We start from the raw sequence: 26,154 nt of genomic DNA, 5'->3' as shown, positions 1-26,154 counted from the left end.
TTGTGTAAAAGGTCTCAAACAGAAAGTTTCAAGTTTAATGTGCTTCTTTTGATTTCTAAAAGCGTATTTGACACGGCGGAAGGCCAGAGAACATTTGACATAAGGCTTTTCAATGCTATGGTTTTGATTGTTCCTTTTTCGACCTGAAAGGACTGAAAAAATTGTGTTTGCTTGAAACAACGCTTACAAATTTTCAAAATTCAACGACTGAGTCCAGCAGGGCTACCTTTTTGTATCTTCTAATTTCCCCAAATCTACTCGAAGCACGCTAAAATTTTAGCTTGTGGTTTCATACATTGCCAACTGACAAATTAAAACATGCATACAGTTTTTTTGTAATTTTGTTTGTTTTCTTTCTGATCAGTTTTTCTAAAATTAGTTCAACGCAAACAGTACAATCAGCGAATGCCGGAATATGCGAAAAAAATTGTATCATCCAAATTGGATTCAACTATTAATTGGGTTGTTTTGGATGTCTGGATTGGTAGTTTTGAATTTTAATTAGCAATTGGGATGTCGCCTGGTAATTAGGTTGTTTTGCACCAGAGTTAAACTCAAACTAACCTTAAAAAAATTTGAAAAGATTTTGTTTCCTTTTCATCGGTATTTACTATAAGTGTTGCTTTGTTTCTTGGCTATTTTATTTGTTTTAGTTTCCTTTACTGTTGTTATAGATAAGTTCTCTCTGAGAGGTAGGCAATGAAAACAAATTATGAGATGTTAGATTTTTTGATACCTTGTGCAGAACGCGGGTAAGGAGGAAAGCAAATGAAATTGTGATGCATTTTTTGATTGATTAAATCAGTTGAGTATGTCATGTGTAAAGGAAGAAAAAGAATCTTAAACATTTGTTTTGATCATCTTTTGATTGATGTTGACGTGTCAAAACCAATAATAGCAGTCTGTGCAATTTTGTTTTGTTTCTTTTTGTTTATATTTTCCTCCTAATGTTATATTTTTCTCAGTAATGAAATTATGGTGCAGAACGTGTGCTTTGTTGTGAAAAATTTAATGAGTTGAAATCCAATTTAGATATGCTTAGTTAGACTTTTAGTCCTACGTATTACCAAAACATGGGTTGAAGCCTATCTCAAAAAAAAACTCTTAGCTCTGATGGGCTATCTTTCTTTGATCAATCAATTTGCACAGAGGCAAAAAGCGGAGCAATTGGTGTTCTCTTCCAGGTTTATTAGATAAATGCAATTTAAACGATATTCACGACTTTAATTTTTATTTGAACGAAAAACAACGACAGTAAACTATGGGCTAGACTTCATGAAAGAAAACTTTTCACAGCCGATTAACAGTAGTTATTCTCCGTTACCAGGAAAACAAATAAAAGTTTTAGTATACATTTTTGTCGACAATTGACAAAGAAGGAAATTTCAATTTGGACTAAATGGGGATGAAAAATTCAAAATCTCAAATGATCCCTTGGGGTTTTTTGCAAATCTTCGGGGAAATGCAGTGAAGATTGCTTGAACATTGATTACGTTTTTCAAAAAATGTCTGTTTCGTTATTAAGCCCTAACTGTACATTTTTGATTGAGTGCCCTGGAAACGGAATTTATTCACAATAGCAAAAAATGCAAGCTTGATCACTATGCATGAGGATAGATTAGTCTCAAATCCAAATATTTTTTTGTTTTATTTCCGTTTCACGGCCAGTTAGCAAGATTCCGGAAAAACTGTTTTTCAACGCTTGCAATATATATAAGCTATTTGAAGTTCTTTAGTGATGGTTGCCTAAAAAGGTCTCAAACAGAAAGTTTTAAGTATACTGTGCATTTTTTGATAATTAAAACCGTATTTGACACGGCTGAAGGCGGGAAAAATTTCTCGGAAAGCCTTTCAAAGCTATGGTTTTGATTATTCCTTTTTCAATCTGAAAGGACTTAAAAGATTGTGTTTGCTGGAAAAAACGCTTACAAATTAGCAAAATTCAACGACTGAGTCCAGCAGGGATAACTTAATGGATTAAGTTAATGGATTAAAACAAAAGGTAGTGGCTAAACTGCAATTACAGACTTTTGTGAAGTTTTGACGCTTCGAGTCGCTTCCGGAATTCTTCTGGCTATGTTTTTTTAGTCACGATTTTTCTGACGACCATATGACGTCACTATCACTTCAAATCTGCTTTTTGTTCAATAGTTCATGCAATTTCAACTGAAAAGTTTTTTTGTTCATATGCTTGACTAAATTTTTGGTCACACTTGACTTACCTCATTCTCAAAAATGACTTCCTCATTTTGGAAATGATTTTAATTACTTGAATTCAAAGAGATAAGGTCAAATAGGTGTGTGTCAGTAAATGAAGGTTATTTGGGAGCAGCTAATGAAGGCAGCAAATACTTATACAGATTTTAAATTAAAATATAACATTTCAGCCTTCAATGAAAAGACGAATTTTTTAGTCTGTCTTTTTTACTGTTTTTTTAGACTGCCTGTCTACGAAGCTATTGCGGCTATTTCCTGGCAACCTGCAAGCGTTTTTTTTATTTGCTTTGAACATGTTTCGATTGATGTTGAAGTGGGAAAACCGATGATAGTGGTCTGGGCAATTTTCATGTGGAAAAATCAAGAGTTGTATACTAATGCAGATACGCTTAGTTAGACTAAGTCTCACATAATACCAAAACATTGATTCATGACTATCTCAAAAGAAACTATTTAGCTCTGATGGCTAACATTTATTGCGTCTTTCGAAAAGATTCTGTTTTCTCTGCAAACCATTATGTGTACCTTTTTAAGTGCTTTTAAAATGGAATTTATCCAAAATATCTTAAAAATCCAAACATTATCACTATGCATAAGCATATATATAAGTCTCAGATCCAAAAGTGTTTTTTTTGCATTTTTTCCATTTTTCGGTCAGTTAGCGAGATTTCGGAAGAGCTGTTTTTCAACGCTTGCAAAATATAAAAACCAATTGAAATTCTTTTGTGATGATTGTGTAAAAGGTCTAAAACAGAAAATTTCACGTTTAACGTGCTTTCTTTGAAATCTAAGAGCGTATTTGACACGGCGGAAAGCCAGAGAACTTTCGACATGAGGCTTTCCAAAGCTATGGTTTTGATTGTTCCTTTTTCGACCTGAAAGGACTTTAAAAAATGTGTTTACAGGAAACAACGCTTACAAACTTGCAAAATTCAACGACTGAGTCCAGCAGGGATACCTTTTTGTATCTTCTAATTTCCCCCAATCTACTCGAAGCACGTTAAAATTTTAGCTTGTGGTTTCATACATTGCCATCTGACAAATTAAAACATGCATTCAGTTTTTTGTAATTTTGTTTGTTTTCTTTCTGATCATTTTTTCTAAATTTAGTTCAACGCAAACAGTACAATCAGCGAATGCCGGAATATGCGAAAAAAATTGTATCATCCAAATTGGATTCAACTATTAATTGAGTTGTTTTGGATGTCTGGATTGGTAGTTTTGAATTTTAATTAGCAATTGGGATGTCGCCTGGTAATTGGGTTGTTTTGCACCAGAGTTAAACTCAAACTAACCTTAAAAAAATTTGAAAAGATTTTGTTTCCTTTTCATCGGTATTTACTATAAGTGTTGCTTTGTTTCTTGGCTATTTTATTTGTTTTAGTTTCCTTTACTGTTGTTATAGATAAGTTCTCTCTGAGAGGTAGGCAATGAAAACAAATTATGAGATGTTAGATTTTTTGATACCTTGTGCAGAAAGCGGGTAAGGAGGAAAGCAAATGAAATTGTGATGCATTTTTTGATTGATTAAATCAGTTGAGTATGTCATGTGTAAAGGAAGAAAAAGAATCTTAAACATTTGTTTTGATCATCTTTTGATTGATGTTGACGTGTCAAAACCGATAATAGCAGTCTGTGCAATTTTGTTTTGTTTCTTTTTGTTTATATTTTCCTCCTAATGTTATATTTTTCTCAGTAATGAAATTATGGTGCAGAACGTGTGCTTTGTTGTGAAAAATTTAATGAGTTGAAATCTAATTTAGATATGCTTAGTTAGACTTTTAGTCCTACGTATTACCAAAACATGGGTTAAAGCCTATCTCAAAAAAACTCTTAGCTCTGATGGGCTATCTTTCTTTGATCAATCAATTTGCACAGAGGCAAAAAGCGGAGCAATTGGTGTTCTCTTCCAGGTTTATTAGATAAATGCAATTTAAACGATATTCACGACTTTAACTTTTATTTGAACAAAAAACAACGACAAAAAACTATGTGCTAGACTTCATGAAAGAAAACTTTTCACAGCCGACTAACAGTAGTTATTCTCCGTTACCAGGAAAACAAATAAAAGTTTTAGTATACCTTTTTGTCGACAATTGACAAAGAAGGAAATTTCAATTTGGACTAAATGGCGATGAAAGATTCAAAATCTCAAATGATCCCTTGGGGTTTTTTGCAAATCTTCGGGGAAATTTTAATACCAACTATTGGCAGATACATAAAAGTGAACATCGCTGCTAAGAACTCCACTTTTTTAAAAAAGAAAACAAATTGTCACCCTCGAATTATTTGAAGTCATCAAATGCACTAAAATGGAATGCAGTGAGGATTGCTTGAACATTGATTACGTCTTTCGAAAAATTTCTGCTTCCTCTTTAAGCACTAATCTGTACATTTTTGATTGAGTGCCGTGAAAAGGGAATTTATTCACAATATCAAAAAAGGCAAGCTTGGTCTCTATGCATAAGCATAGATTAGTCTCAAATCCAAATATTTTTTGTTTGCTTTATTTCTGTTTCACGGCCAGTTAGCGAGATTTCGGAAAAGCTGTTTTTCCTCTCTTGCAAAATATAAAAATCATTTGAAATTCTTTGATGATGGTTGTCTAAAGTTCTCAAACAAAATGTTTTAAGTATAATGTGCATTTTTTGATAATTAAAAACGTATTTGACACGGCTGAAGGCGGAAACATTTTCTCGGAAGGCCTGTCAAATCTATGGTTTTGGTTATTCCTTTTTCGATCTGAAAGGACTTAAAAAATTGTGTTTGCTGGAAACAACGCTTACAAATTAGCAATATTTAACGACTGAGTCCAGCAGGGATAAATTTTTGTATCTTCTAATTTTCTCCCAATCTACTCGGAGCACGCTAACATTGAAGCTTTTGTTTCATACATCGCCATTTGACAAACTACAACATGCCTACAGTTCTTTGTAATTTTGTTTGTTTTCTTTCTGATCTTTTTTAGTTTTTCTTTCTGATCTTTTTTGTTTGTTTTCTTTCGAATCTAAAATTAATTCAAGGCAAACAGTACAGTCAGCAAACGACAGAATATGAGACAGAAGTGTATCATCCAAAATGGATTTAACTATGTCGCCTCGCAATTGGGTTGTGTTGCCCCAGGGTTAAACTCAAACTAACCTTAAAAAATGTGAAAAGATTCTGTTTCCTTGTCAATGGTAATTACTAAAAATTGTGCAGAACGCGCGACGGAAGGAGAACAAGGTTTGAATAAATCATTTTAGCATGTCACAAACAGACTTTTAAAAATTCGTTTGAACACGTTTCGATTGATGTTATTGACGTGTAAAAACAAATATTAGCAGTATATGCAATTTTGTTTTGTTTCATTTCGTTTATGTTTTCCTCCTAATGTTATATTTTTCTCAGTAATGAAATTATGGTACAGAACGTTCGCTTTCTTGTGAAATAGTTAATGAGTTGAAAACTAATTTAGATACGCTTAGTTAGACTATTAGTCTTACGTTTTACCAAAACATGGATTAAAGCCCTTCTCAAACAAAAACTTTTAGCTCTGATGGGATATCATTCTTCGAGCAATCTATTGACACAGAAACAAAATGCGGAGCAATTGGTATTTTCTTTCAGATTGAGATAAACGCAATATAGACGACATTGATGCAATAAATACCAAAAATTTTTTTTGAGAGAGATCTTACTTCTTAAATACAGCAAATAACTTTGACATTTAATTGAATGGAAATAAATGACAAAAAACTATGCGCTAGACTTCAAGACATGAAACAGTTCACGACTGATCAGCAGTAATTATCTGCTGTTATTAGGAAAAAAATTTCAGTGAAGATTTTTGTCGTCTATCGATAAAAGTGAAAATCCACAATTTTTATCAGAGTTCATTTGAGATGAATGATTCAAAGTCCATCCAAAGGTTTTTCGAATAAATTAAAAGTTGATGTGGCGAAATCTTCATCGAATTGTCAAATTTTGACATCAATTGATCCCGTGAGTCTTTTTACAAATTTTGGGGCAAAATTTAACAACAATTTTTGGCAGATTTGTAAGAAGTAAGTATCTCTACTCTGAAGTTCATTTTTTTAAAAAATATATATCCTTCTTGAAGTCTCTAAGGTCATAAAACGCACAAAAATGATATGCAGTGAAGATTGCATAAACATTTATCACGTCCTTCGAAAAAAACTCTGTTTTTTCTTTAAGCACTTATCAGTACATTCTTTTTAGTGAGTTCTTCGAAAACGGTCTTTATCTAAATTATCTTCAAAATGCAAGCATGATCACTTTGCAAGAGGATAGATTAGTCTCAGATCCAAATGTTTTTCGCATTATTTCCATTTACGGCCACTTCGCGAGACTTTGGAAAAGCTATATTTCAACGCTTGCAAAATTTTTAAGCCATGTGGAAAACTCTTTAGCGAGGGGAAAATTTGTTTTTAGAGAAACCGAGACGCCATTGAAGCAAGTACTTCATTGATTGAGTTTATCAGATTGTCTAAATGGTCTCAACCTGAAAGTTTCATGTTTAATGTCCTTTTTTTGAGACCTAAAGAAGTGTCTGACACAGTGGAAGGCCAGACAATTTCTTTCAGATAACTGTCAATGCTAAGGTTTTGGGTACTCCTTTAATGAATTTAATCAATTTCATCTTAAATGACTTTAATGATTTGTGATTGCTGAGAACAAAGCTTACAAATTAGCAAAAGTTAACGACAGTCTATCATCGATTCCTTTTTGAACCTTTTAGTTTTTAATCTACAATTGATCTGTAACTCAGCAGTTAAAGACACAAAACCTTACCCTATGCCGAAGGCTCGTCAAAATAATATCAAAGTTTCACTTTCTAAAAAGAACAATTTGTTTGAACGCAGGAAAAACTATTCTTTTCCAAAAAAAGAATTGAGCCTAGCAAATATTTTGTTGCCAGTCATCCAAATTAAAAAAATAAAACGTGAGATCTATAGCATTTATTGAACTAAACACTGACAGTAAATTTTTTTGCAATATATAAAAAAGTAGAGACAAGGTTGGTGGACTTCTGTGGCGTTTTATAAATTCTTAAAATCTATCGAACAACAAATGCTGTATAGTTTTAATTCCCTTGGTAAGCCGGTCCTTCCATATTGCATTCTTTTATACAGAACCCAACAAACTCAAATAAATGAAAAACGCAACAGTTACTAGAAAAACGTTTGGAAGCAAAATTTGATTCAATATCACTTCTACGGAAGAAATACAATAATAGTTCAACTCAGAAGCTTCAAGTTTAAAAGGAATTTAAACTCTTGATGAAATGTTTCAGAAAGGAATCTGCTGTTAAACAATAAATTTTCTTCTCTGATAACGAAAGTTTTAACTAGCCTATTCACAAAAAAGGTGTTAGGTCAATTTGTAGTAACAGAAAATTTCCTGATAATAGTTTTGCTGATGAAGTCAGAAATAAACCAAACGTTTTTTTAAAAAACTTATATCACATCTTTGCTGATAAACAATTTTTCTATTAGGTAACTAATTATTTTGTTCGTGAACAGGTCGACAAAAAATTTATACAAAAAGTTTTTCTTCATGTATCTACGAATTCAGATTTTCTTTCATCCTTATGCAGTTTTTCCTGATTGATCAGTGTGAAAAACGTATATTTTGATTTCTGATGCACCGTTTTTTGATTGTGAAAACAATATGTTAACATTATATCTTACAGTTCGATTTGGAAAATCTTATCAGTGTTTTTAACATGGATAATCTTTATACATTGGTGCTGAGCGTTTACTGCAAACATGTCACAATCATTCATCACCACAAGGAAGGATAAAACTACGCCCCCAACCGAGCACCTCCACCCTCCAAGAGGAATCGATATAGTCATTATTGCGCTCTGGTAAATATAGCGCCCTTAATCATCATTGTGAAGATTATCCCACAAGATATTTGGAAGAAGAGTCTGACATGGGATGACCACCTGCCAAAGGAGAAGCGTAAATCATTTCAAGCTTGGATAGACCATTATATGTGCTCTCCCCGAAATCCAATCAAAATTCCTTGCTGTCGAATACTAGTTTTATCTCAACCAGAACTTTTTATGAAGTGCAAGTTTCTACGAATGCTTCACAACTCCACTATGGAGCAGTCGCTTATGCCAGAATCAGCTCTGAACACGGCATACCTTGCTCTTTTCTAATGAGCAAAGCCAATATTGCTCCAATCAAGCATCTAAAAATCCCAAAGCCAATCCTACCATGTTGGGTTAAGTACGCCCCGAGAATGTTATTGACATCAATAATCTTCATAGAGTGGCGCTGAGCATTAAAATGTCATGATCAGTGTAAATGTAAAAATATGGATTCACAACACAAGATTTTGCAGACAAAAAAGGAACGTGGAAACGATGAAATAAAGGTAATCGACTATGGTGTTTTGAGAAACATCAACAGACCTCGAAGAAAAGCAATTAGTCGACGCCCTCAATCGAGCACTCCGACCCCCCAAGAGTAATTGACATTGTCATAGTGGCCTTTAAGTTACCAATTCAATTTTTCTCCGAATAATGACATATATAGTTTCCCCGAAAAAAATTCCCTCAGTTGTTTTTGAAGAAAATTAAATAACACGTACTCTCATACAGCAAAATGGTTTATTAGAAAAGCAAGTGATGCTTGTCAGAAAATTCTCCAATGCGCACGAACTTTTGGAAACTATCGTAACATTTATCTTCCAGATTTGTATAAACTCAATTTAAACAATTTTCATGCAAAAAATACTAAAATTAATTCTTTGAGAAAGATCTTATTTCTTTATTATGCCTAACAGACTTTAACATTTAATTGAACGGAAAACAAAACAAAAAATCATGTGCTGGACTTTATGACTGGAAAAATTTCACAACTGATTAACAGGAGTGGTCTTCTGTTAACCAAGAAAAAAGTTTACTGAAGGTTTTTGTCAGCAATTGACAGAAATGAAAATCCCTAGCTTCTATCAGAGTTGAATGGAGATCAATGACTCAAAGTCTAACCAAATGTTTTTCGAATAAATTAAATTTTCATGTGGCAAAATTTTCATAGATTTTTCAAATTTTGACATCAATTGATCCCGTGAGTTTTTTTTTGCAAATTTTATGGCCAAACTTAACAACAATTGTTGACAGATTTATAAAAAGTACATATGTCTACTCCAAACTCCATTTAAAGAAAAGTAAAATTGTCGCTCTTGAACTCTCTAAAATCATCAAAAGCACTAAAATGAAATGCAGTGAAGATTGCATGATCATTGATTACGTGTTTCGAAAAAATTCTGTTTTTCTTTAGGCACCTTATTTACATTCCATAAATACCTTAGCACTTCTTACATTATTTTTATTAGTTCATAGTACAGTATTTTTATAAAAATAGTTCATAGTACAGTATTTTTATAAAATGTAATGGAAATTATGCGAACTATTTTAAAAATACAAGCACGATCGCTATGCATGAGCATAGATTAGTCTCAGATTCAATTATTTTTCTCATTATTTACATTTTACGGCCAATTAGCGAGATTGTGGAAAAGCTACATTTCAATGCCTGCAAAATATTTTAACCACGTGCAACTCTTTAGTGATGGGAAAAATTTGTTTGATAGAAATGGAGAGGCCCTTGAATCAAGTACTACTTTGTATGAGTCTATCAGATTGTCTAAATGGTCTCAACCTAAAAGTTTCATGTTTAATCTCCTTTTTTCGTGTTCTAGAGAAGTCTTTGACACGGTGCAAGGCCAGACAATTTTTTTCAGATAACTGTCAATGCTATGGTTTGGGGTATTCCTTTTATGGTTTTAATCAATTTTATCTAAAATGACTTAAAAGATTTGTGATTGTAGAGAACAACGCTTATAAATTGGCAAAAGTTAACGACAGTCTATCATGGATCCCTTTTTGAACCTTTTAAAATCTAATTTACAATTGATCTGTAACTCAATAGTTAAAGACACAAAATCCTACCCTATACCGAAGGCTCGTCAAAATAACAACAAAGTTTCACATTTTATAAAAAAAACATTGTTTGAACGCAGGAAAAATATTCTTTTCCCAAAAAGAGAATGGAGCCTAGCAAATAGTTTGCTGCCAGTGATCCAAAATAAACCATAAAACGCGAGATCTATAGCATTTATTGAATTAACCACTGACAGTAAAAAAAATTTTGCAATTTATAAAAAAGTAGAGACAAGGTTGTTGGACTTCTGTGGCGTTTTATAACTTCTTAAAATGTTTATCAAACAACAAATGCTGTATAGTTTTAGTCCTTTTGGTAAGCCGGTCCTTCCATATTGCATTCTTTTATACAGAACCCAACAAATTCAAATAAATGAAAAACGCAACAGTTACTAGAAAAACTTTTGGAAGCAAAATTTGATTCAATATCACTTCTACGGAAGAATTACAATAATAGTTCAACTAAGAAGCTTCAAGTTTAAAAAGAATTTAAACTCTTGATGAAATGTTTCAGAAAGGAATCTGCTGTTAAACAATAAGTTTTCTTCTCTGATAACGAAAAATTTAAACTAGCCTATTCACAAAAAAGGTGTTAGGTCAATTTGTAGTATCCGAAAATTTCCTGATAATAGTTTTGCTGATGAAGTTAGAAATAAATCAAGCGTTTTTTTTTAAAAAAAAAATTATATCACATCATTGCTCATAAACAATTTTTCTATTAGGCAACTAAATAATTTTGTTCGTGAACACGTCGACAAAAGTTTTATACAAAAAATATTTGTTCATGTATCTATGAATTCAGATTTTCTTTCATCCTTGTGAAGTTTTCCCTGTTTGATCAGTGTGAAAAACGTATAAATAATTTGATTTCTTATGCACCGTAATTTGATTGTGAAAACAATATGTTACCAATAAATCTTACAGTTTGGTTTGGAAAATCTTATCAGTGTTTTTAACATGGATAATCGTCATACAATGGGGCTGAGCTTTTACTGCAAACAGGTCACAATCAGGGTAAAAATAAAAAATTGATTCAAACACAAGTTTTTGGAACCAAAAAAGCACGTGGAAACAATGAAAAAAAATTAACCGAGTTGTGTTTTTGAGAAACATCACCACAACGAAAAACAAAACTACGCCCCCAACCGAGCACCTCCACCCTCCAAGAGGCATCGACATAGTCATTATTGCGCTCTGGTAATTATAGATCATTACATGTGCTCTCCCCCAATCTAAATCCCTCGCTGTCTAACACAAGATATATATCGACCAAACATTTTATGAAGTGCAAGTTTTTACGGATGCTTAACAATTAGCCTATGAAGCAGTCGTTTATGCCAGAATCAGCTCTGAACACAGCATACCTTGATGTTTTCTAATGGGCAAAGCCAATGTTGCTCCAATCAAGCAGCTAAGAATCCCAAAACCAATGCAACCATGTTGGGTTAAGTAGGCCCCGAGAATGTTATTGACATCAATAATCGTCATAAATTGGCGCTAAGCATTCATCGCAAAAATTTCATAATCAGTGTAAACACAAAAATACGGATTTATAACAAAAAATTTTGCAAACAAAAAAGGCACGTGGAAGCGATGGAATAAAGGTAATCGACTACGGTTCTTTGAGAAACATCACCAAAGGACAGACCACGAAGAATGGCAATTATTCGACGCCCCCGACCGAGCACCCCGAACCCCCAAGAGTAATCGACATTGTCATAGTCATTTTTAAGTTATCAGCTGAATGTTTTTTACAATTAATGATATACATAACTTCTCTGAAAAAATTTTTATAAGTTGTTTTTGACGAAAATTAAATAATAACTTACTCTCATACAGCATAATGGTTTTTTAGAAAAGCATGAGACGCTTGTTGGAACATTTTCCTCTACGCACAGACTTGCGGAATCCATCTTGTTTTTATCATTAATAACATCCCGACTGTTTTCTCTAATATTGCATTTTGATTTTTTGTTATTGTGTCCGGTGTTTTCATCTGGAAACCTATTGATTAACACGCCTGAGGAACTTCCAGGAGCATTTAAGATGCCACCAGTTTTGCCAGATAATCATATAAAGTTACGTGTATAGTATGGCCGACGGGGTTTTTAAAATAAATCAATTTTGATCTGGATCCACATTGTAATATCTTCCCAAATTTGGTGCATCCAAAAAAGAGTTGCCCTTGGTAAATTTCCCATTTCTCACCTTTTCACACCACCGTTTAGGAGTTAAAAGGAAAAAAATTTGCACCATCAGAAGCTGATTTTTTACAGGTAAAACTCCACCACAGAACAAGATCAGTCGTTTTGTCCCCCCCCCGGCCCCACCCCACCCCCGACAATAGGTTTTACCCCCGCCCCTCAAGCCACCGTAAAAGGGACCATCAACAGATTTTGGGCAAAAACAAAATATCTGGGTCCATTTTATAAGAAAAATTTGGAGCATTGTGATTGTAGCATTTATCTCAGCCTCAAGTGTGGTACTGCTTGTTTTAAAAGGTTGGGATAATGCTTTTGCTTTTAGCATTACAAATCGAGTGTTTTGAACACCTTAAGATTGAGAGCATACAGCAAAATAACAATTTATTGTTCTTCTTTCAGGTAAGGCAGGCGGGCTATCATAACAAGTGAAGCGAAACTCAGATTGCATTCTGTTTGTCGGTACCTTTGGTGTCTTTGCTGCCGGATCCCCCCGACTTCTGGCTGGGCTGAACAATCGGCTGTGCCTCCGGGTCAGCCTTCAGTTCCTCTTTCACTGACTTGATGTAGGCGTAATTGGCGCCAAATGACGTCAGAGCTATCACAATGGCAATATTGGCGAATATCAGAGCCACCCAACACATCCAGGCATAGACGACCGTTTCTTGCATCAACTTGCAGAACTCGTCCAGATCACTTCCTTGGCAGAGGGGCATGCTGGATCCGAGGAAATCCAGACTCATGCAAGGAGCTCCGAATATAGAGGCTGCTGAATGGTAAGCGTTCAAACCTGCCTTGAAAGCTTCGCAAGTTGCAACCGTAAGCGTGGCCACTGTCAAAGGTACTCCAACTGATGAAACCGAGAGAAGTGTGACGAAGTAGAGAATGGCAAGCACTATGATGATAATGACGACAAACATCAGAATATGTCCTCTGCAACATTTGTTTTTCCTCAGACAGTCTCGGTTTTTGCCCGAACAGAGAAAGGCGATGAGGAGGAAAAACCCGACAAACCCGTAGGTTGAATAGACGGATATTCGCATCACAGTTGCAATCATGTCCCGGTACTTCTTGTAAGCTCCATTGTAAGTGCCAATCTGAAACAAAGCCCAAAGCCGGGTTGAATAAAGCAGACTGGCTAACCATAAAGCACCCTATGCTGTTTTCATGGACAATTAACAACCAAAAAATACGTGAAAATTTTGACTTTGGTTAAAATTTTGACAAACAGGAAAAATTAAATTTGATCAACGCCCTTTGAGTACACGAAGTGGCAGCGAAAAATTCACATTTGTAAATTTAGATTAAATTATGATAATAACAGTCGCCGAAGTCGACGAAAATTAAGCCACCGAATTCCAATGAAATTACATTTAGCTGCCCTACATTTACAAACTAAGACAATTATCTGGTCGATTTGTCTCTCTACGTTTTATAATTCTTAGCAAATCCCTACCTAGAGGTCCTGAATGGTACCAAAATTCTTAAATTTTGTTTTTGGTTACGGTACTGACACGTTTGCGGTGTCAGCTGAGGATGAAGCTAATTTATCTCGAAGATAATTCGCTAGCCATCAATACGCTTTTTTCAGTGTGAGGACACTCACAACAAATTCTGCAGTTTATAAATATAGACGTCTCAAATTTAGCGCTAATGCGTCTCCAGCTTGTGTAAATTAGTCGGACTGATGCTTTTAAAAACAGACGCCGCAAGGCGTTTTCTACTGGTGATTGTTGTATATTAAAAATTGCGGATTTCGCTGTTGTCTCGACCAAATGAACTACAATAATAATAAATTCGTTTGCGATATACAAATAATACAGTCATCATTCATGTTCACCGTGCGAGCACCAAAAGGCTGAAAGCCTGTGTGAGGGGCCGCTTTAGAGCTTCTTTTCCCATAAATTTTACCTTGACTTTGCATTTTTGAAAAAAAGTCGTCAATTGCAAATACTTGTTCTAATGCTAGTGAAAAACGTCAATGGACCCAGTAAAATGGACCAATTACCAAAAAAAATTATTAAAAATTTCCGAGTCTAAAATGTAGTTGTCCCTAACTTTATGAAGAAAATCATTCAACTTTTGCTGCTCACAATCAATTGCTTTTCTTATTATTGTTTCGTCAAATTGTGCCAATACGTTATATAGTAAGCGAACTCTTACTGATAACCGTTTTCTGTTTTGCTTAGTAAGTTTATGAATGGTAGGTAAACTTTTTAGTCTCTTTGTATCATTTAATGACTTTTTAACTTCACGTATTTCTAAGAACCTGTTGACTGATTCATGTGGATGGGTTCGGCGTAGGATTTCAGCCAGTAACTTAAATACTTCATATACGTGTAGTTCAAAAATTGAGGCTATTGCGTGCCTTTTTTGTCGTGTGAGCCTCGTCCGATTTCTTTAATTGAAAGACTATTCTGAGAAAAAATTTTTGTTGTCTCTGTAACTTTGTTAAGATCGACTTGGTTGTGGTTCCGTAAATTAATATTCCTTATTGGCAATGAGGTTGAACGTATTGCTTAAAAATTTTTACTAGAAGGTTTTTGTCTAGAAACTGGCGTGTTTGATATAAAATAGTTATGAATTTTGCGCATTGTTTTTCAATAAAGTTTACATGTTCTCTATAGTCAAGTCGATAGTCAATGAGGACGCCACGATATTTCACAACTTGAATTTCAGCGTTGTTCCAGGTGAAATAGTCTGATTGTTCAGCTTTTTTTCCAATCAACATGAACTGTGTTTTAGCTTCGTTCAGTGTAAGTTTGTTGTTTTTCATCCATTCCGAAATTTTATTTAGCTCCACTAGATGACTGTTTTCATTATAATCTCCAAAATTTTTTGTGTCGTCTGCAAATAAGGTAATTTCACAGTTTTTGACAATCATCTGAAGATCCTTGATGTATAAAGAAAGAGAAGAGGTCCTTGAACGGATCCCTGGGGTACACCATGTGTAATGTCTCTCATATTTGATGAGTTGTCGGAGAACTGCAAAAATTGATTGCGGTTGGGGCGAAAAGAGCATAGTAACCGTCCTACTGTACTTCTGAGATTATATCTTTCACAATTAGCCAAGACCAATTGATGATCAACCGTGTCGAAGGCTTTTGATAAATCAAGTAACGTGCACTGGAATGGTTTATGTCGTTGTTTTCGTTCAAGTAATGCTTCAAAAGTTTCGATTATTTCGTCGACCGTTGAACGCTTACTTCGAAAACCCAACTGCCTCCCTGACAATATATACGCTTTATAAGAAAACCTAAAATTCTTTTGTGCAAAAGTTTCTCAAAAAGTTTGCCCACTACTGGTAGTAAGGAGACGGGTCGGTAATTTCCGGCTTCATTCTTTGGTCCCCCCTTATGAATGGGTATCAATACTCCAATTTTAAGCAAATTTGGAAAACATTCCTCCTCGACGCATTTGTTGAAAATTTGCCTAAGCTGTTCTGAAATGGTTGGTGACACAATCTTAAGACAAAAATTTGATAGTCCAAAAGTATCTAGGCTTTTTATTGTTGTTCAAATGTTTGAGTTCATTAAATACTTCTAGTCTGTCTGTTTTGCTTAGAAACAATGATTTCTCATTCCGTGGTATACTAGATATTCCAAAGTTGTTTTTGAATTTTTTTGCCAAGCTGGTCCTATTTCAACAGAAAAATCATTGAGCACTGTTGCAGATATATATTTCGATGGATCATGGTTAAGGCCTAAGCTCTTTTCGTTTGTCAAGTTTTTAATAAACTGGAATTTTTTGTTGTTTTTGTCACTTTCTTTACAAAAATTTTTGAGTAAAAAACCCTCTTTGATCTGCGAACTAATTGTTTACATTTGTTGCGCTGCCTTCTGAATTTTTCCTCTGTCTCTTCAGATTTATCATCTAAAAACTTTTTCCAAAGCTTGATCTTCTTAGAGCACTGGTTTTTCACTTCATTAGTTATCTATCTCTTCCCTTCACTTTGTGGTTTTATGTTTTTTGAGGTATTATTTCGTCGAGTACTTTTTCCAATATTCTTAGTAAATTTTCTAACATCTCCGAGCTAGTGAGTGTATTTTTTGGGAACGGGTTAATTTCAAATTTTTCTCGAATTTGCTATTTAATAGGAGTTTTGTTTCTAACTTTTCTAGTTTTTTCCAATTTCGAGAATAGAAACTCTTTTTTTCGCTGTCTTTCTTTGTATTGATTGATCTTGATTCTATGATGACACCAAAATGATCACTCGCTGACGAATTATGAACATGTGTTTGAACTGCAAAATTTAAAAAAAACTAGGTCAATTGTTGATTGGCTTGATTGTGAAACTCTCGTAAAATCTTTAGGGCTGTTCGCAAGCTCAAATCCTAAGGCATGTAGATTCTGTATAAAATTTTTTTTTCGGTCTGACTCACCCGCGATGTCTATGTTAAAATCACCACAGACAATAAGCTTAGTGTTGCTCTCCTCTCTGATTTCAAATAAATAGTTCATAAGACGGTCAACAAACTCAAAAGCGTTCATTTTTGGTGCTTTATATATTACAGTAATCAATTTTTTTTCCATTTTGGGACATTTGTTTTAACAGTTAAATTCTGTAAATTTTGGTGACAAGTTTTTTTTGATGGTTGTAATATAATTTTGTTCCGTACAAAGGACTGCCACACCGCCACCCCTTTCAGATTTTCGATTGCATGTTTCAATAGACTTCCACCTGTCTTGGCAGAAGATGCTGAGGTTTGAATACTCACGCAGCCATGTTTCTGTTACAATTAAAAATTGAGGCTTAATATTTAAATTTTCAAGCTCAATATTGACTTCATCAAAATTGGCTCCTAGTGAGCGAATGTTTTGCAAGTATAACAGTTTCTCCATTTCACATTGATTTGACCTAACTGCTGTTTTTAAAAGATATAGTTTTTTTGCAAACTAATTTTTGACTCATAAAAATGAAATTTTTTTAAAAAAAAACATTATTTTAAAAGAGAATTCCTAAAATGGCGTCAGAAAGTGAAGTACTAAGTCATCGTCTACTACAAAAAGTGTCGAGTTAGATCGTTTTGTTCGCAGAATAAAAAAATTAATAGCGGAAGCAAATTGACATTTCAGCCTTCTGAGTAGAATCACATCCAGCCTGCATGCCAATTTTAGAACTTTAAACTCGGATCTGTTCTTGTTAACGTTTTTTGTGCAGTGGAGTTCCAATAAATTAATAGCGACACACGTTAATTCTTTTCTTCCTATGTTTTCAACTTTCAGCGTAGAATCGCTTCCAGTTGAAAAAGATTTTGTTTAAATTTCCAATCGAAGAGTAAAAAAAACCTATTTGACCGTCAGAGAAAAATCACTTCCGGCTAAAAAGATTTTGCAATTTTTTGAGAGATTTATTGTACTTGAGTTTATAAATTAATTACGTCATTCTACCCGAAAAGACATAAGTTTTGAGGTTCCCATGAGGTCCCGGTTATTCTGTCCCCTCTTGTTATTTACTATTTTTTTAGTAATGTATTAAACAATGTGGAGAAATTTGGGTCTTTCCCATTATAGCCCCCCCCAGCTTAGTGGTCAGATAACCTATTGCCCCCCCCAAAAAAACATGGTAATTATACCATAATGGGGGGCTATAATTTCATGGGGGGCTAAAATGGAAAAGACCCAGAAATTTTTTCTTACTAATGCGTCTTCAGGTTGTGCAAATTTTTCAGTGGAGCGACGAGTTTTTTTAGTGCAAGTTTAGTGAAGTTTTACTTAGTGAAGTTTTAAGGCTGATCTTTTTACACGTCTTGTGGAAGCTAAGAGAAACAACATAAATTGTACAAAACCTCCAGAAAAGTTAACAATTGCTCTCAAACGAAGTATGAAGCAGTTATTTGTAAACGTGTTGGTCTTTTTTTTGGCAAAACTTTTACTGGTTTTACTTTTAGAGTGACTTCGGAGTCCTAGATTTTTTTGTTTTGCGTGATCGAAATTTCTCTCTCATTCCCAAGTGACAGCAGTTGAATTCAAGTGGAGACAGTTGACTTTTAAAAATTCGCCAAAATGAAAAGTGCGCCAAAATTGGTGTTTTTTGTTCACTTTTATTAGTGTTTTTATTTGTATATAATAGCCTCCAATGACGTCAGTTGAAGCACCCTTCAGTGACTCTAGTTACTCTCTCCTCTGAAGCCAGCTGCGATGGATTCGAGCTCCCAGTATTCGCAAACCACTAAGCTTAACTCACTGACCCCAGTAAACCCACTCACCGTTTTAATGGATTTTTAATACTTAGAAAGTTATATGGGTCTTTCCCATTATAGCCCCCCCAGCTTAGTGGTCAGATAACCTATAGCCCCCCCAAACATGGTAATTATAACATGATGGGGGCAATAATTTCATGGGGGGCTATAATGGGAAAGACCCAGTTATCTTGCCGTCTCTATTATGATGCTTTTTTAAAAAATAACAGGCTTCTCGGACAAATAGTACCAAAAAAATATTATTTGGCTGCTTTGTTTGCACCTATAAATGATTTAGTTGAGCCTGCCATTTCCGATTTCCGGTCAAGTCCGTGATCTTAGTGGACGTAAAACGTAGATTGCGTTGATCTCTCCTGTACTTGTAATTACAATCACGATATTTGCTAAAATCAACAAAAATTAAAACAGATACATTAATTAGTACATGGATACCTGTAAGTTAGAGTTGGTTATCTAATTGCACACAATGTTGTTGTTGTTGTTGTTGTTGTTGTTGTTGGGGATTTACAGCTGTGCTGAAGGTTCTAAAGTCCCAGTCATCTAATTAAAATAATGTCCAATAGTTTCTACAATTTTGACAATCGCAGAACAATTGCCAAGTGCAAATAATTCGCTCAGAAAATTTCTTCTCGAAAAAATTCCACATTGTACGTAATATTCGGTTTTTCAGTCCAGATGGTTCCCTTAAGTTTATTGAATTTTCTAGGCGGTTTGCAATTCGACAGGTTGTAAAGGTGAATTCGCTGCTCGCTTTCTCTGTTTGAGTTTTCGTCATTTTGAAAATTTCGTTGTTACTTGTTTCTTTCGTATGTACTTCAGGTAGCTCAATGCCGCTATTCTCTTCATTCAAAGCTTTTGAAACCAGCAATAGATCGTTAAGTTGGATAAACATTGGTAATGGCAATATGTTTAATAGTCGAAGCTCGCTTTTGTATTCTGTATCTTTATTTCCCGTTATCCATTTGACTATCTTTTTTTGAAACTTTTCCAGAATTTGAATTTCAGTTCTTCCTGCAGTCAAGCACGTGAAACCATACAGCAATACCGGCAGAACTAAGGACTTATATAATACCAATTTCACAAACGTGTTTACTTTAGTTGCAACATTTCGCTTAAGCATGTACAGAACCTTATTTGCTTTCTTCATTCTTTCTTCAATATGTTGTTTCCACGATACATCAGCCGCCACGTGAATACCAAGATCTTTGACAGTCGGGATTTCGCCAAATCTTTTGCCATCAATTTGTACTGTTGGTCTCTACCTCTGAAATTCAGATACGCACACTTGTCTATTGCCAGCTCCATTTTATTTTGGATTATCCAGTTCTCAATCCCATGTAGATCATCTTGGACTTCCCAGTAGCTTCTTTGTACAGCCAAAATTTTAAGTTCATCGGCGAAGATAAAGGGCTCAGAAAACATCAGGACATCTGGAAGTTCGTTAATAAATATACAGAACAGTATAGGGCCTAGGAGTGACCCCTGTGGTACCCCGCTTGTTATATCGAGTATCTTTGAACTGGTATTGTCCACACGCACATATTGTCGTCGATCACTCAAGTAGTCGATTAAAATTTCGAGCAAACATCCTCCAACTCCAATGTCAATCAATTTTTGAATTAACTCATAATGTGGTACTTTGTCAAAAGCTTTTGAGAAGTCAGTGTAGAAGGCAATAATCTCTGATTGAGGGTCGTGATCAAGAGCTTCATATATTCTTTTGAGAAACAGCAGCATATTTGTTTGCACAGATCTTCTCCTTACAAAACCATGTTGACTCTTAGTTGGGAAGTTTTAAAAATGATTATACAAGGCAATGTGTATACCTTTTTCCAAAATCTTGCTATCAATGTTCATTAGTGAGACAGGCCGGTAGTTTTCAACTTTTCTTCGGTCTCCTTTCTTGAAAATAGGCGTTATTTCAGCAACTTTCCAGCTATTGGGTGTTTTCCGCAGCCTTTTTATGTTCCGAAGGACAGAATGCATGATGTTGCAGAGATTCTTGCTCGTCTTTACGTAAAAAACCGGAGGTATACCGTTCGGTCCTCTGGATTTTGTGGCATTAATATCATCCATTATAATTCTGATGGTATTCTTCGAGATATCAAAATTCGTAAGAGAAGGTTTTTGTTCCTTGAAATCTTTCAAACTGAAATTAGTCTTTGGGGAGAACACGGAGTGAAAAAATTGATTTAACATATTTACTTGTTCGCGTCGAAGTGAACTTTGCTTGGTATCATTCATCAAAACTTTGGGCAGGCAGGCAGATTTGTTTGGGCTTTTCAGATGTTTAAAAATTCTGTCTGTATTTCTCGATCCCAGTAAATTTTCTTGGTACACAACTCTGTCTTCTTCAGCTGAATCAGTGACTTGGATTTCCAGTTTTAGAACCAACTGTTTTCTGTAAGATGGTGGTTTATTCTCCCATAAACGTTTCTGTGTCTTCAGCTTATTAATCAAATTTGAAGTAACACAGGAAATCCAAGGTAACAGTGATTGTCTATGCCTTGTTCTTTTCGGGACATACAAATCAAAAATTCCGTCAAGATACCTTGTGAATTCTTCGCTCATTTTGTTGATGTTGGTGTAACAAATTGACTGGAACGGTTTTTCAACAAGATGCTCGTTTATAGCGTCATAGTCAGCATTGCCAAAAATTCTAAATTTCTGTATTAATGGTTCTGTTTCAGTAACTGGGTTTTCTAAGGATAGAGGAATAGCTTCATGGTCAGTTAGATTATAGATAGATGGAAAAGATTTGTCTAATTCAGCGGATAGATGACAATTTTGATAGAAGGCAGTATACAAGATGTTGTTTCCACATGTCGGGAAGTCGATAATTTGCCGAAACAATTTCTCTTCAAACATTTCGATGACTTTGTCTTCAGTCTCGTTGGGACTATACAGTGTCTTCCAGTTTACTTCTGGAAAATTAAGGTCTCCACGGATGACAATTGGTTTGTTTTTAGGAATGTTTCTCAGGAGCAGTTGGAAGTCCTCTATCGCGTATCGATATGAGCTTGATATGGGTGGATTGTAGAACGCATATAGGAATACTTGAGTGTCATTCAGAGTAATTTTACACGCTACACTTGAGTTAGGTAGAGTGGAATTTATTTTTTTCCGATATCAGAGTCTTTTTCACAGCAATGAGGGTACCTCCATGCGCATTTCTATCTCCAATCGTGGCCCGATCACTTCTATAAATATTGTAATCGTTAAGAAAGAGTTTGGAGTCATGAATGTTATCGTTCAACCAGGTTTCGCATAGACATAGAACATTATAATCTGAGTTAATTACTGCATTTACGAATTTTGATCTTCTTTCGATATTTACTAAGCTTCTTGTATTTAGTTGGAGGATATGGAGAAAGCCTCCTAGTCAGTGGGCATTCTGTACGTCGAACTGCCTTTTGACGGCATCATTGTAAAGTTCAAGATTTCGAATTTTCAGTTTCTCCTTAGGTACACCTCCGTCAAGCAGCTCCCTTCGCTTTTTTATTATTTGATTTTCTTTCAGTGCGTCATCCCTCGACAACACTGGCAGCATGTAGATGTTTCTTTCGACTAGAGACTATTTCTGAATTCTCGACTTTTTGCAAGAGTGATTCTTGTTTCGTGTTCATTTGCAAAGGTTACTAATACCGCCCTTGGCTTTTTTCTATCATTTCGAAGTTTTCCAAGTCTTTGTATTTCCGTTATATGTGCATTTGCACCTGTGGAATTGAGCAGATCGTTAACTTCATCGTTTGTTGGGACAAGATTTTCCTCATTCGTTTTATTAGGATCGTCAGGTATCCCTTGTATTCTTATACATTTTTTGATATTGTGACTTTTCGAGTTTTCATCAGTTTTAACTCCTATAGGTTTTCCTGAAGTAGTTTCGACGGCAACGACAGCAGCATATGTTTTTTCAACATTGTCACAGGTCATTTTCGTAGCATTCCCAATTTTCTCATCCACTAAGTCCGTTAATCGCCTTTCCATATTCTTCAGTTTTTCCCCAACATTCAAGCTATCGATTTTTTCAGCAACTTTTGCCAGGATTTGACAACGAATAAAGTTATCCGTTTCATTTTCTTCAACACAATTATTGCAGAGTAGCATGGCATTCATACCAAGCTCTTTAATGCCAGTAATTGCAGCTGGAGAAAGAGCTGTACATTCAGGAGTTAGATGCATGTTACAATTACATGCCACACAAATATATCTCTTTTCCTTCGCGTTAACGGCCTTCTTGCAAGTTTTACAATTTTTCTCCATTTCGTGTTATATTATTTTCTGAGCAAAACCAAGGAACTTAATCGCTAGGAATTTCTCAAAAAATAATCTTAACGACTGGGACTTTAGGTTAAAAGTTCTGATCCGGAGCAAGGAACTTAATCTCTAGGAACTTCACAGAACTTAAACTAACCTCAAAGTTGAGTATTTGTTGGCGGAGTTTTTCTTTCGTTGTTTTTGGGGTTTAATATTTTTCTTTTTGCAAATTCGCTTCAAATTACCGTTGTTTCGTACGATTGAGAAGAGCGTTTTCAATTCGAGAAATGGATCCAAGTGAAGCTTACTGTACTTTTTCAACACTTTCTTATCCTTTTGCCTTCGGCGAGATAAAAGATTTTTGACTATATGCAACACTGGTATCTCAGTTTCTTTCAATTTGTTGTAGACGTCAGGAGCGCCTTCTCTGACACAATAAACAATTCCAACAACTTTTAATTGATCACCGTTGAGGGGTGTTTTATTATCGCTTTTCGGGCTTGTTACCGTTTTATTGATAATATCGTGCCACAATATATTTTTGGTGTTATTTTCAACGTATCGCAACCGATTTTGTACTATCTTGTACTTATCTTTAGCGTTTGGATGTAGATTGTATCCTGGTCTCGAGATGACCTTCCCGCTGAGTCGTTTTCGAATGTTATCCCACTTCTCCAGAGAATGATGTAATGAGCTAGCTACAACAATCAACATTACAAAGGGCAACCACGGCTACCCTGACATTCAATTATATCTGAAACTATTATATCTGAAACTATTTAAAGATTTTGCTCACATTTTCATTTCTTTCGTAGTATTGCAATTATGTCTAAATTTTCATGCTGAAACGTCCGCAGCCTTTCTAGTGTTTCGTCTGTTCTCCTTAACATGTTGAAAAGGTTTTTTTGGAGGCAAAAAATGAAGTGCACAAAAAAGTTTGATGATCTTGTATGGACCATAAAAGTTTATGGCCATGGATATGATATCCGAGACACCATAAAACTTTTTTCATGAGTAATTTTTACATCTCTATTTTTTCGTCGGAAACCCTCATATGATGTTGCGAAAAGCATCTTTGAGTAAAAAAGTGAGGTTCCACGAAAAAAGTTTTATGATCTTGGATGGGCCATAAAAATATATGATCTTGGATATGTTATCTAAGAAACCATTGAACCAAAAATTTAATGCCGTATTCAAATGTAATTATGCCTCTAGAGCTCTGTATAGCAATTGAGAATATAGATCCAAACCTCGTCAGAGATCGGAAGAATGGCGTTCATTGGGACAACAATCTAGAAGCCTCTCGATTACCGTAAATTTAGCGTAATTAATCCTTTTTTTGTTTTTTTTTCGGGGGTTTTCACACTGACAGGGACCCTAGTTAAACTATGCCTACCCAGGTTGAGGTTTTCCTTTGTCCTCGTTTATGATGCAGACCATTTTTGAACGCACACAGTGGGTACGGTGCGTTCAAAAAGTACACAGTCGAGGATTCTTGTGTAACGAGCGGCATAAACGAGCACGTACTTAAGGTCGCGCAACATCGATGCACCAGGTACTTACGGTCGAGAAAACCGACAACAAACAACGATTCTAACAAGCAAAACCGATGAAACCGACAAAAACCGACAAACACCAAATCTTCGTACGCCATTTTTGTCGGTATTTCTCAATTAGAGTATTTTAATAAATTGAACGAGCCACAGTCTGGATATTAAACTTTTTCGGTCTTTCTGAGTCTTTTCATAAATCGAACGAGCCAAAGTCTGTATCATATCGCATTTTGGTCTGTACGGGTCTTTTCATAAGAGTTTTTGGGTATCTCCCATTATAGCCCCCCCCCATTAAATTATAGCCCCCCATTATGGTATAATTACCATGATTGGGGGGGGGGGGGGGGCTATAGGTTATTTGACCACTAAGCTAGGGGGCTATAATGGGAAAGACCCGAGTTTTTGAACAAGCACATGCACGCACCAAAATTATGAACGAGGCAAAGTCTGGATCATTGGCATTTTTGGTCTGCCTGGGTATTTTCATAAGCAAAACTAGTCTGGATGGGTATTTTCATAGATCATTTTGAACGAGGACCTCAATCTGGGTATTGGCTAGTCATGAACGATGTTCCTCGCTGAGTAAAGTCTGTATGTGTCTAATTATAGCATCGTTGTATATGGGCCAGAGCCTGGAGCTTTTAACAGCTTGCTACAATGAGGGCACTACGAAACAAAAGTTATGGGGTCTTCCCATTACTCCACCCCCCCCCCCTTAGTGACCATGTAATGTATAGCCCCATCAGTTACCCATACCATAATGTGAGCGATAATTTCGTGGGTGGGGGACCCAATTTATGTTTGTAATCGAGGTTGGGATCTTTTCCGTTTGTGCCCCCACCCCCAGCTTATTGGGTGCATATTATGTGCACCCCCATACGCAGACGCACGTGTTATGTTCTTATATAAGGATTTATTATGTAATGACACATGCTCTGTAATTGGGGGGGGGGGTGCATAGCGTACTGGGGGGGGGGGGCACAAACGGAAAAGATCCCGAGGTTGAAAAGCTGAAAATATGCTCACAATTTTGAACGCTTTGTCCATTCGGTCCAGACCCAATTGCATGGCAATGAGGAGGAGTGTGAAAGAGACAACCATGAGTATTCCAGCGATGAGAGATGCCCAGGGGATGCGTCCACAGCAGTTCTTACACCTTCTGCACCCCTTTTTGCAACAGTTCTCTTTCTTCCCTCCTTCCGCTTTGTTCTTAGGCATTTTTGTTCAGGCCAATAAGAGTCTAACTGAGGGTAAACTGGCTCTAGTGATTACTGAGTCCAAAACCAACCATGTTAACTAATTTGAGTGCGTTAGATTATCGGTCTTACTTAATTTGAAGTGTTATAAAAGGGAGGAATAAAAGAAAACTAAAAATTCTCTGTGACATTCCGATTTCAGTTCCTCCGCTTAGTGGATGTATACCACAAATTATACAAGGAGGCTCGGTAATGTGCGTTCGGATCTTTTCCGTTTGTGCCCCCCCCCCCCCAGTACGTTATGCTCCCCCCCAGTGACAGAGCACGTGTCATTACATAGTAAATCATTATGTAAAAATATTGCACGTGCGTCTGGGGGTTGCAAATAATATGCACCCACTAAGCTGGGGGGGGGGGGGCACAAACGGAAAAGATCCGTGCGTTCGAACATGCTTGACTTAATTGGCTACCAAATGAGAAAGAGACAGAAAACGTTCAAAAACATACATATCGTTCATCAAACCACTAATGCAATAAATAAAGCCAAGTTAGAGGGCCGATCGAACT

General features: G+C 35.6%; 1 protein-coding gene and 1 long non-coding RNA gene across 2 annotated transcripts in view; one reads left to right on the top strand and one right to left on the bottom strand.

The window, feature by feature from the left end:
• The window catches only part of LOC142343871 (uncharacterized), a 71,243-nt gene extending 58,019 nt beyond the window's left edge, over positions 1 to 13,224 (top strand). Inside the window, exon 2 of the long non-coding RNA XR_012759224.1 lies at positions 12,781 to 13,224. This is a non-coding gene — a long non-coding RNA (uncharacterized LOC142343871). The remainder of the gene's footprint in view (positions 1 to 12,780) is intronic.
• LOC142343870 (uncharacterized) overlaps positions 1 to 25,660 on the bottom strand; it is a 61,415-nt gene extending 35,755 nt beyond the window's left edge. The window contains exons 1-2 of the mRNA XM_075395244.1: positions 25,418 to 25,660; positions 12,845 to 13,475 (exon numbers count right to left, since the gene is read on the bottom strand). Of these exons, the coding sequence (XP_075251359.1) occupies positions 12,845 to 13,475; positions 25,418 to 25,609 (823 nt within the window). The 5' untranslated portion in view covers positions 25,610 to 25,660. The remainder of the gene's footprint in view (positions 1 to 12,844; positions 13,476 to 25,417) is intronic.
• Positions 25,661 to 26,154: the final 494 nt, after the last annotated feature.

The sequence above is a fragment of the Convolutriloba macropyga genome, chromosome 8 (genome assembly GCF_964194025.1).
Source record: "Convolutriloba macropyga chromosome 8, txConMacr16.3, whole genome shotgun sequence".
NCBI classification, from domain to species: domain Eukaryota; kingdom Metazoa; phylum Xenacoelomorpha; order Acoela; family Convolutidae; genus Convolutriloba; species Convolutriloba macropyga.
This window is presented reverse-complemented; position numbering and strand designations above follow the sequence as displayed.